The sequence below is a fragment of the Danio rerio genome, chromosome 5, assembly GCF_052040795.2.
Source record: "Danio rerio strain M-AB ecotype USA chromosome 5, GRCz13ab, whole genome shotgun sequence".
NCBI lineage: Eukaryota > Metazoa > Chordata > Actinopteri > Cypriniformes > Danionidae > Danio > Danio rerio.
This window is the reverse complement of record NC_141025.1, coordinates 41,710,081-41,722,484: the sequence shown is the minus strand read 5'-3', so window position 1 is coordinate 41,722,484 and position 12,404 is coordinate 41,710,081. Positions and strand designations below refer to the sequence as shown.

Sequence of the window (12,404 nt, the reverse complement as noted above, 5' to 3'; positions counted from 1 at the left end):
ATCATACAATTAACACCTCATTTTGGCAACAAGAGCAGATATGTAAAGAGTATCATGAGGAGAAGATATCATTTAATAAGCATGTTGTTAGATGATGTGTGTACTCAAAATGTAAAAATTAAAATAATAATGTTCCCCGCATCTCAGAAGCTATCACAAAATAACCTCTAATGTTTTTAAATGATCAAGTATTTTGGTCTTTTATTTACTTTGGCATCCTCAGTATTCAACAATAACTCTTAAAAAGTCAGGCTAAGTCTATTTATCGTTCAGCATATATCTAGGGCATACAGGACATCATCTTGGCAGTCAGAAGATCAACAATATATTCCGCTGACCAAATATTAGGTTATTTGTTCAAATCCAAGAGGGATGAAATACACAAATAGCTAATGATACTGTGGAAAAAAATCTCCACAAATGTGGCTTTTGTTTGGATACGTTTCTGAAACCAAGCAATGCTTAGTGTTTCCACAGTGTGCAGCACATAACCAGGAGAAGAACACTACAGTTAAGAAGCCCAAAGAATCATGCACTGTAAAAAAAATCAGGGTTCCACACAATTCATCCATCTTGTTCCAACACAAATTGATTAAGTTAACACTTTTTTCAAATTTATGTGGATCGAACATAAAAAAAATGTATTTGTCCCAATGAAATCTGAAGAATTGTGCTGTTTCAGCTCATTTTAAATAAGTAACGAGCAAAAAGAAATATTTTTTGAGTGTGGTTGGTCATAAATGACAGCTCAAATAAACACGTGGTCATTTTCTGGCTCGAACTGAAGGTTTGATCAGATCTTATGTGTCTGAGACGCTGTGTGTCACTCTAATCAATCACAGATAATCCTTGATTTAAATGAGGTCACTGACAGTACTGGGAAGTGTACAAAAGGCTTTTCTGAAGTTACAGTATTTATAGTCTTGGGTTAAATGGGATGTTGAATGTGTCTGTGGATAAATGTGGAGACTGGTGTGCTGAATGAAAATCAGAATCGTGAATATCTGACGTTCTTGTGATTTTGCTTATATCCGTTTCTTTTTCTAAGCAGTGACTTTCATAAGTCAGCTCTGTTATTTTTAGCTATCTTCAGCCTAATTAAAGCCACCCAGACTGTCTGATTACACTTCTAATAATGCATTATAACATAACCGCCAGGGGCAACACAGTGGCTCAGTGGTTAACACTGTCACCTCACAGCAAGAAGGTCACCTGTTCGAGTCCTGGCTGGGTCAGTTGGGATTTCTGCGTGGAGTTTGCATGTTCTCCCCATGTTGGTGTGGGTTTCCTCCGGGTGCTTCGGTTTTCACCCACAGTCCAAAGACATGCGGTACAGGTGAAATGAATAAACTTAATTGGCCGTAGTGTATGAGTGTGAAAGAGTGTGTATGGATGTTGCATGCGTATGGAAGGGCATCCGCTGTGTAAAACATATGCTAGATAAGTTGGTGGTTCTTTCCGCTGTGGTGACCCCAGATAAATAAAGGGACTGAAGGAAAATGAATGAATATGACCGCCCTTACAAAAAAAAAAAAGCTAAATTTGATTCACTTTAATTATATTAAAGTATGTTAAATAAATAAGTGTATTTAAGTATACTTTTGATATTATTGCAAATTCTGAACACCACTTGGGATTAAATTGGCCAATTTTTTAGCTTTACTGTAAAAGTAGTAAACGTTGATTTATGTTTTATTTTTATTTATATATGGCACCTATTATAAGTGAACGTAGACATACATGTAATGTACTAGTTCAATAGCTAGCATTTTTTGTTTAAGCAACTATACTTTGAAGTATCGTCTCAAACAACTAGTTTTGTCATTATTATTTTATTAGTGTGTTATGGTATTCTACCAAAGGAACTTAAATGTATTCTTAATGTTGCAGCTGTATTACATTTACTTCAATTGGATTTAGGACATCACGGTGGCTCGGTGGGTTGCTGGTTTTAATCCCAGCTGGGTCAGTTGGCATTTCTGTGTGAAGTTTGCATGTTCTCCCCGTTGGCAGTTCATTCCGCTGTGGCGACCCCGGATTAATAGAGTGACTAAGACAAAAAGAAAGTGAATGAATAATTGGATTAAAAAACAGGTTTACTCGAATATTAAATATTCAGAATTAGGAAAATGTTTACCATCTGCTAATGAAGTATTATACAAAAGAGAAAAGGATTCAAGTCTGAAATTAAAATACTCAAAAATCCAGATTTGATGTGTTTTTGTCTGGGTAATAATTAATGAATTACAAAGTTTAAACTTTATTGTCTGTTCTGCTTGGCACAGAAGGGAAATTGGTCTGTAACACTGGATTTAAGACAACAGTTGCATACATACAACAAGCACACAATAACAACACTCATCAAGACAACAACATAAGTTAAACGTTTAAAAACCAATTTAGACCTTCAAACAGTAATCCTATTTAAGACAACAAATGCAATTGGGATTAATGAATTTTTAGAAGCATTTCTACAGGCTTTAGGAATTTTGAACCTGCGTCCTGATGGTAACAATTCAAATGCTGAGTGAAGGGCATGTGTATTATCTTTAACAATCGCACAGCTGTTTTTTCCATAAAGGAGTCAAATAGAATCTGCAGTGATCTAAGCATGATTTACAAGCTATTTGACAACAAAGTGGACTTATTAGGCTACTATAAACTCAAACATGTAAGAAAGTGTGAAACTATTCAATAAACTACTCAATCAAAAGAGTAAGAGTGGAAAAATAGGCTACTGAATAAGGCCCTAATATATCAGTGGTAAATACAGTATTGAATAGGCATTATAGTCGTCAGTTTAGGTAGACTGCACGTGTATTAGTTTTCAATCAAGATTCACTCGCCATTCATAATGTTTGTTATACAAGTAGTAAGTTTTGACCGAACACAGTGTTACTCCGACTTTTTCCTCAACGACTCTCAGTATGTAGGCTGGCTACCTGAAGGTAATGGTGCAGGTGTGTGTTTAGTGTGGTTCAAGACTCTTGCAGAAGAGGTCGCGCGTGCTCCTCCGCCACCGGGAAAATCTTGCTCCAGTCGGTCTCGCGTGTCTCACTTCTATGGAAATGAATGCCGTGTGTAGTCTGACTCGCGCCGCCGCCGCTCGGAAATTGAATAGGATATAGATCGTGATCCCGAAGGGAAACAGCAACACCTGTCTCTTCTAATAATAGCATTTATTGCTTTTATTCTGTAATCCATTGTCTCCCTGCGCAGATCACCTTTCAGCCGTAACCTTGTATTAAATGACACCCTCTACTGTTAATCAGAGCTGTCATGGCCTAGAAAGTTGTGACATTCCCTAAAGGTTTGCGGTGACTGACTATCGGCGTGCATTTGTATAATTCGCACAGAGTCGCACACGTATGTTCATCAGATCTCACCGAGCACTTTCAAACATGTCCCTTTTGTTGAGGCTAAACCGGGGTGAGCCTAAATGTGAAACTGGACCAGACGCATCCATCAGTCGTGGACCTCCATCAGCAGCACAGCTCTTGCTTGGTTAGAAATTGGGCCATTTTTATTTATACTTCCTGCGACTCAGTATGCAGCAAAACTCTGAAGTGATTTAGGGGCAAGAGAAAGTTTCAAGCAGCTATGTCACCTGATTTGGATTGAAAGAAGTTGGGGAAAAAACAGTTTCTCCCCACCCCCACAGAGAGGAAGACCGCCCACACCACAGACAGTCGGCCCGAGACCCCTTATACACTTAAAAAGAGGTGGCACTCCGAGAGCTGCGTTCATTCAGCACTGCCTGAGTAAGAAGATTACTTTTGCGCTGCTCGTCTCTCTACTCTTTCTCTCTTTAAACATGCTAAGGATGCTAAAGCGTCAGCAGCTCCACCCGGGAATGATTTTATTACTCTTTTGGCTCTGTTATTTGATTGAAGATCAAAAAGTGCAAGGTGAGTGCACTTTTCTTCTTTTATTTCCTTATTTGTGTATTCAAAATTATTTTTTAAATGCTTTAGATGTGAATTTTTGGCTTGCTTTAGAATGAAAATGTTGCTTTAGAATAAAGGAGCTGCTTTAATGCAAGACAACTGTAAAGTTTTTGGCTTGCGCCTGCATTGGTGTCCTCGAGACAGGTGCGTCTTTACATGCACCATTATTTAAACAAATACAAAAACACACTGTGTTCAATCCGGAGGTAGATACTAATGTAACAGAACGTTTTATTGACCTAAAATAAGTGTTCAAGATTGTCATAATTAAAAGAACAGTGAGATGCATTTCTTGTCTTGATGATGGTGATAAAAGCAAATAAAATGTTTAATGGTGTTATTTTCTAGCAATAATGAAGGTTTTATATAGAATCATATTTAAATAAAGCTGCGTGTATGCATTAGACGTTCGATTGTATTTTTCCTCTAATAGTAGGTAGTGAAATTAGACACTGCCTACCTCGTCTGGCTTTCCAAAAAAATAAAAAAATAAATCACTGGACTTAATGCAAAAAAATTGTGCCATTTTTATGCATTTAATTATTAGGATGCTTTTGCGTTCGTGTCATCCAAACGACACAGTCGTTTTCAGAAAACAAAGTTTGATAGAGCTCGCGTGACTGTAAGATTTAATTGGATTGTCTGGCTCGTGGTCTCCCCGGCGCGAATGCCTAATTTAATACATAAACACGACTGATTCCCCCCAGGCTTGACCCGACAGTTGAAAGAATAAAAATACAAACATCCGAAGCGTATTCTGGGCGGCGAATAAACGCGTTTGCAGCGCTCCTGTAAGTGTGTGCTGAAAGGCGATGAGCGCAGACAGTTGGCACAGGGAGCGCTCGAGGAACTGGAGTCTAGACTGCCGTGCACATTGTTTAAATAGGTACGAGTCTGTCAAGCTGACACTTACTTTCAGACAATAAATCTCTGCGCGCCCTTACACAATCGACGACAGGAAAAGCGTATTCCCGGAGCACCTTGACTTGTCTGGGTGAAGGCACGCAAGTGTAAAATAGTCGCATTACATTGGGGAAAAAAAATCAGACAAAATACAGCGGGGGAGGGGGAGCAGGAGAGCTCCAGCTAATACAGGCTGCACGTGTTGTGTCTGGGTCATTGGCTTCAGACTTTAATACGACTGGCTCTTTTTCTTTTTGTTTACAGCTGGTAACTGCTGGCTTCAACAGGGCAAGAACGGGAGATGTCAGGTTCTCTACATGCCTGGGATGAGTCGGGAGGAATGTTGCCGGAGTGGGAGGCTCGGTACATCTTGGACTGAGGAAGATGTGCCAAACAGCACATTATTCAGGTGGATGATCTTCAATGGCGGGGCTCCAAACTGCATACCTTGTAAAGGTACGATCCCGTCAGTATTGAATGAAATAAAACAAAGTAATTATTACATTACAAAGTATTTATTATTACAAAGTAATCATATAAATAAAAGTAAAGCATAATAAGCAATTCCTGTTCTCCATCACATCTTTCACATACGATAATTTATAGGCTACCAAATGTATGTCATAATACATAATAATAGAGTTTTACAAACCATGTGAATTTCAGAGACGTGTGATAATGTTGACTGTGGTCCTGGAAAGAGATGCAAAATGAACAGGAGGAGTAAACCTCGCTGCGTCTGTGCTCCAGACTGCTCTAACGTCACCTGGAAAGGGCCCGTCTGTGGCTCAGATGGAAAAACATACCGGGATGAATGTGCCCTTTTGAAGTCCAAATGCAAAGGGCACCCAGATCTGGAGGTCCAGTATCAAGGCAAATGCAAAAGTAGGTAACACACTTGTCTGATGTCTTGTTTTAAGAGAGATTTTAGCACTTGTACTTAGCCCAACAGTAGGGGCTTGTAGAAAATGGAGTTCAATTTAAGAAAAATTGTGGAAACTACAAGCCTAAAAATAAAGCTTCCACAAGAATTTGTTTTAAACTTTTAGTGAACATTTCACAAATGTTCAAACCTCTTTGGTTAAGCATTAATGCCAGTATAAAACCTTTACGTTTCAGAGTGTGGATCTGTGATGTGTTATGAACTTCCTGAAGAATGATAGAATACTGTATCACTGAGCCTTCTCTTCTCATTTCCACAGAGACGTGTCGTGATGTCCTGTGCCCGGGAAGTTCAACTTGCGTGGTGGACCAGACAAACAACGCCTACTGTGTGACATGCAACCGCATATGCCCAGAGGTCATGTCTCCAGATCAGTACCTTTGTGGCAACGATGGGATTGTTTACGCCAGTGCATGCCATTTAAGAAGAGCCACGTGCTTGCTCGGTAGATCCATCGGCGTGGCATATGAAGGAAAATGCATCAGTGAGTTTTTCCACTTACATTTGGCTACAGTTTCATATAAATAGAGAAATTGACTTCATGTTTAGTTGAGATGACAAAGTCTTTCATGTCCCAATCCCAAAAGATTATTTATTGCAAAAGCAAGTCATTGGTGTGTAATAGTTTCCTGATGCTGGCAACATGGTCTAAAGTGCTGTTTGGTTCTTAATTAGGAATTGACGTTTGCTGTCCTCTGTTGTGTTTTTAGAGGCCAAGTCGTGCGATGATATCCACTGCAGTGCAGGGAAGAAGTGTTTATGGGATGCAAAGATGAGTCGCGGGCGCTGCGCAGTTTGCGCTGAGTCGTGCCCAGAAAGTCGCTCGGAGGAAGCTGTGTGCGCCAGCGACAACACCACGTATCCCAGTGAGTGTGCCATGAAGCAGGCCGCTTGCTCTTTGGGGGTTCTCCTGGAGGTTAAGCATTCAGGATCTTGCAACTGTAAGTAACACATCTTAAAAGACAATCCAATGCTGCCCAGCAACCTCCTTCCCAAAACCTCCCACCCCTCCAAATAACGCCTCTTCATTCCCTTCCTGCTGCTAAGAGTTAAGCTACAGAAAGGACTTACGATTGGAAGTTCTTTGCATGTCCTCTTTGGCTGGCTTCAATCATTTTGCATTATCTCGAGAAGAAACAAAAATTGATTTAAAAAAGGAAGCAAGAAAAGCAATGGAAATCCATCAATTCAGTGTAAACAGAAAAGTGGCAAAGAGCTCTTCCGAGGAGTCCTTTGACATACTAATCTTTTTCATTTAACTAACAAGACAACATGTGCGAACTAACGTTTGCAGCTAGCGGACATCGTCACGTTTGACTTGTAGCTCAGTCTGACCTGAGTTCATTTCCCACCCCCCTTTGTTTTAGTGTAACTGTAGAGACTTATATAATCACATCAGCTTGTCAATTCCATAATCATGTACGTGTTTTATGAATCCTGTTGTTTTGTTTGATTCCTGCTTTTGGCTGTAATGGATTATTACAAATGCACTACGACGTAAACCGCTCCGAGGGTCTCCTCCATTTACACTCACATAAGGTGATTGTAACATTGGTGCCGTTGTGTAAACCTTAACTAGACTACCTATTTTGACTAGCTCAGAGAACGGATTGACGAAGCTAGACCTGGGAATACTTGCATTCCAGCAGTTTGTGCTAGCGAACGAATCAAACGATCAATGTGAACGAATGGCTTACCTTAACGCCTTAAGGTATGGACGTCATTTCAAGGGACCAACTTTATGATCACCTCATGTTTTAAACGACTGCCACATTTAACGATTTGCAGGACAAGAACATGTTAATAGTAGAGCAATGCTTTCTGAATCTCTGCTGTTAGACCTAACATTAGGAAGGTGATTCTGTGTGCGAGTGTGTGTGAGTTTTGCTGTGGTCGTGTTGTTCTATATGTTTGTGAGGGACTACACATTTGTTTAATTGCTTTGCCTGTGTCATTTTTCGAAATGTAAACCTCTATGTAGAAAAATACACACACACACACACATATATATATTATATACCTCAGAACTGTGCCATTGCTTGACCACGTAGCTACGGTCAGCCAAAGTAATGGATTTAAATGCAAAACCAGAAAAAAAGCAGCCAGTCTTGGAATGCAAGAGCACTTTTTTGGTCTGGATTCAGCCATTAAAGCTTCTGATTGGCCCCGTCCCGTCGCACTGCTGGCTTCCTTAATTATATATATGCATTTGTTTGCATAATTTCGGCAGCCAGAGCACCTGGTCAAGCTGTCATCTAGCTTTTCTGAGGCTCTGGGATAAGAGACAAATACTCACGTACATTCTGCGCTGTTGTGGTCTATATTCATGCAACAGCTACCATGTATTCTCCCATATAGCCATTACGGAAGACCAGGAGGATGACGATGACGAGGAAGACCAGGACTACATGGCTTATGTCCAATTATCACCTGTACTGGATGGATAAAGCACCATCAACCAGTGGAACAGTCCTAGGGCGAGGAGTCATGTCCACACTGTACATATGTGTATGCTAATTTATTTTTCAGAGAAAAAAGAAAGAAGTATACATGTAGTTCAGTCTGCTTGATGTTTATTTATACAGTGTTCTGTTTTATAATTTATACATTTACAGTGTCCGGCTTACTTGTCTATCATGTTTTTCCCTTTTCTTTCTTTAGTTTTGTTTTTATATATATTTTTTATTATGACCGAGAAATATATTTGTCCAAAGAGAAGCAGTGTTATTTATTGTGAGGTAAAATGCTATCATGTAAAGTGTGAGTCTTCTGCAAGCTGTAAATTGCATTCCTTGAGCTGTACAAATGCTTATCAGTGTCAATTCTGTATCACAGATGTTTATTTCACACATACCTGCATGTTAGCTTGTGTTTATTTATTGGAAAAAAATGGAAAAACGCATAGGACAAAAAAAAAAAAGTGTCACTCTTTAATGTACGTGTATATTTCTGGTTTTGTTTACAGTTCAGTGTAACTGACCAAAGGGATTTTCTTAAATGTTCTTCAATGTTAATGTGATATGGTGCAGCAGGATGACATTGGAAATGTGTTGTTTCTCATTTAGAAAAGCCCTGCTGATTCTGCTGTCCTTCATAAACAGCAAGAAATGGGCAGTGGGTGATGATTGTTTCAGAAAACTGTGCCATGCAACTGTTTTTGTCTTGTTTTTGCCAATATTCAGCTCTATATTGCTCTTGCGGAGCGAACACAAGGTCAACGGAGGACTCAGTATCGATATATAAAGCGTTCACCTTTTCACTTTGTTGTTTAAATGCTTTTTTTTATTTTCAGACATCTCAAGATAAAAACGAAATTCAGTTATAAATATATAGTTTTGTATTTTTTATGTAAATGTCATATGTATATACAAAGTTTGATGTATTTGTACAGATATTAAGAGTGAAATCAATAAAAAATACTTATCAATTGGTCACTGCGGTGGATTTCATTCAAAACTGAGCTCTTTCATCAGCCAAATAGCATGTAGATGAGTTAAATCGTTATAAAAGCATGATGGTTGAATTGTGTATGATCAATGTGTCCTTGTTCATTGCTTAAGGTAGCATTTTATTAAGATTCATTTGATCTATAATAAGATCTATACACCAGACGTTCAACCTCACCATTAGAGAGGATTAGAGCTGTACTATAGTTAAATTGAAATAATGCCAAATATAAAAACAAACTCTGGGAAGAGACTCATAAACCTCCTATCATGCTTGTTTTTACTCAATTTGCATATATACATATATCCTTTATTCTATGCTTTTTTTAAATGTAGTTTTAGTGTGGACAGAGTTGAAGGTTGGATACTTTACCAGAGGATACCAGGATATCAGTGTTGAATGACTAAAGAAACTCAATTAATCTGCATAATTCACTCACTAGATGGTTGAGTACACAGTAAGTGTACTATACATATAGTGTACAGTGCATATACTAGTGCAGGGGTGCCCAAACCTTTTTCTTATGAAGGGCCAAATACCAAACATGATTCAGGCTAGTGGGGTGAACGTAAATATAGTTGCCATGAATAATTTACTAATTTATTTAATAATATTTGAAAAATGACTCAAAAACATTGCTTTACATTAACTAAAGTATTTCTTTTTACATTTTATGATGAACTTATTACAGTAAAAACAAAATCTCATTTAGAATTAGATAGAAATATAATAAAATTACACTAGTTTTTGCCTTGATTTGTTTCTGCATAGCCCTCTATCCATTGAGAGACAGTATTTACATTTTTAAAAATCTGATTCATTTACAACAATTAATTAAAACATTTCATTTCAGCTTGTTTTTTATAGCTCAGCAATGTAACGAACAAAAAAAATTATGTTTAAATGACAATGACTGTGTTAAATGCATCGCCCCAACCCTCTTTATCTTTCTCACTCTTCTTTTAGATGGGATGGTGGGCCAAATCAAATGTTACAGAAGGCCAACTTTGGCCCGCAGGCCCTACTTTATGAATCTCTGTTATAGTGTCATTCGGGATAAAGCTTTAACATACTCAGTCTCTTCAAATGAAATCAGAAAAGAACAATTCTGCTATCAATCAAACTCTTATTAAGTAAGATGATGAAGCTGAAATGCATTTAGCCTGACCTGACATGTTAAAACATTCACATCATAAAACCAATACTCCAAACAACAATTCTTTCAGAAGAAAGTCATCTTTCAGCATGGGCCACTCTCTCCTGTGAGCCAGTGTGTGATCCAGTTCACAGCAAGAAGAATGGTTTAGTTGGTAAACTAAACTGGTAAACTTTTTGGTCTAAACCATTTTGCCACACTTGCAAACAACCAATTTATCAGTGAAATGCTTTAGATGTTAAATCAAAGTCTGATTTTGATTGTAAACAGAGAAGAATGCTGTTTTTGAAATGCCTTTCTGTAGCTGACAACAGATTTATAAAGATTTCTTCTTATAAACTTGGCAAAAAGTTTGCACGTTATAAGCAAACCAAGACGCTCCAAGACACTAAAACAACTGCTCATATGAAAAGATTACAGGGCTAACCCATCAGAGTACATATTTATATCATTACAACAGTCTTTGAAATCTAATTTTTGTGCTAAATTATATCACATTCTCAGATGTTGTTAAAATTAATATAAATAATTAAAAAAGTTACTTGCTAGTTGGTAACACTGTTTAATACACTTGCCTATGTTAAGTGTTAATTTTGGTGAAAGTTTGTTCCTCACCACTGGCTTGCTTGGTTCGGGACATGTGGAGCTGCGCATTGATGGATTTGCTCTTCAGGGTTTGGACTTCCAGCAGTGAATATTAAACCACACTGAAATGAACTTCAACTCTGAAAACTGGGCTGACACTGTTTCAATCTACTATAATCTTCTATGTTGAGCTGCTTTGACACAATCTACATTGTAAAAGCGCTATAGAAATAAAGATGAATTAAAATGAATTATTTTTAGGTTCCAAACCAAAACTACAACAGAACAGAAAAGGATAACTGGAATTACTTTTAGAATGATTTCTTTCTAGCAAATGGAAAATAAAATAAAATTTGTTCTTCAGAAGGAAACATTTTCATCACTGGTTAAAGGAGAGTTTACCCCCAAAAATTCTCACTATTTACTCAAGTGGATTCAAACTTTTAAGGTGTTTCTTTATTCTGTTAAACACAAAAGAAGATATTTTAAAGACAAAGAAAAAAAAATGAACTCATCGTTCCTTCAAAACAATCCATTAGGTGCATAGACTAAAAAAATCCCAAAGATTGAAATAAGTGGAAAAAAAAGTCTCAAAAATCAAAAAGAAGCAAACCAGATGAAGTGACTAGCAATATAAAGGCAGTTTCAATCACACTGACCATCGTTAAACAATGGTCAACATGTCAGGGAACTTTTTTTTTTTGTGTAAGCACATTTTTTTTTAGTTGAAAGAAGGAAACAAACACTACAATCAATGGTTACCAGTTTCCAGCTTTCTTCAAAAATTCGTACTGTTTGTTCTACAGAATAAGGAACATTAAACTGGTTTGGAATAAGTCAAGGGTGAACAAATGATGAATTTTCATTTTGGGTGAACTATCCCTTTAAGTTAATGGTTAAAAAACTTGTTTTAAAAGACACGTCTGGCTTTGAAGACATGGACCACATTTGAATGATTCCAGTGCTGTAATGGTGATGTAAAGCAAACATGCCAAGCGCACGAACATACTGTGCTAATGTGCTAGCATAGTAAAGCGAGTGCTGCTTTTTCAATTGAACGTCATTTGGAGCAGGCAGGTGTTTTAGTCATCTCGGCTCATCCCTGGAGGAGAATGAGAGTAAACATATCTAGCCGCGTTCAGTCTTTGAAGCTTGACATTTACCTCATCCTCCCGTTTCAGAAACATTAACACTAAACTGTCTTCAAGAGGGTTTGAAGGCTCGGAAAAGCCAACTACCTGACAAGAAGAATTATTTTCGGAGGAAACGGAGAGATAGCGTTTCAAAGCACAGCGTTTGCACCAACAACAGCAGTGATTAAAAGAGTTAAATACTCACATTACCAGAACTGTTGCATCATTACGACCGTTCTGAGTGAAGCGTCATCCAGATTCGGTCAAAGGAAGCGCCGTAAAGTCTCAGG

The 12,404-nt window shown here is 37.9% G+C and overlaps 1 protein-coding gene across 5 annotated transcripts in view; it reads left to right on the top strand.

The window, feature by feature from the left end:
• Positions 1-9,227, top strand: part of fsta (follistatin a) — a 201,913-nt gene extending 192,686 nt beyond the window's left edge. The window contains exons 1-6 of one of the 5 annotated variants that reach the window (XM_087250842.1): positions 3,742-3,908; positions 5,115-5,306; positions 5,517-5,735; positions 6,053-6,277; positions 6,504-6,734; positions 8,152-9,227. In XM_087250842.1, the coding sequence (XP_087106968.1) occupies positions 3,815-3,908; positions 5,115-5,306; positions 5,517-5,735; positions 6,053-6,277; positions 6,504-6,734; positions 8,152-8,240 (1,050 nt within the window). In that variant the 5' untranslated portion in view covers positions 3,742-3,814 and the 3' untranslated portion in view covers positions 8,241-9,227. 5 annotated transcript variants of the gene reach the window in all.
• The last annotated feature ends 3,177 nt before the right edge of the window (positions 9,228-12,404 follow it).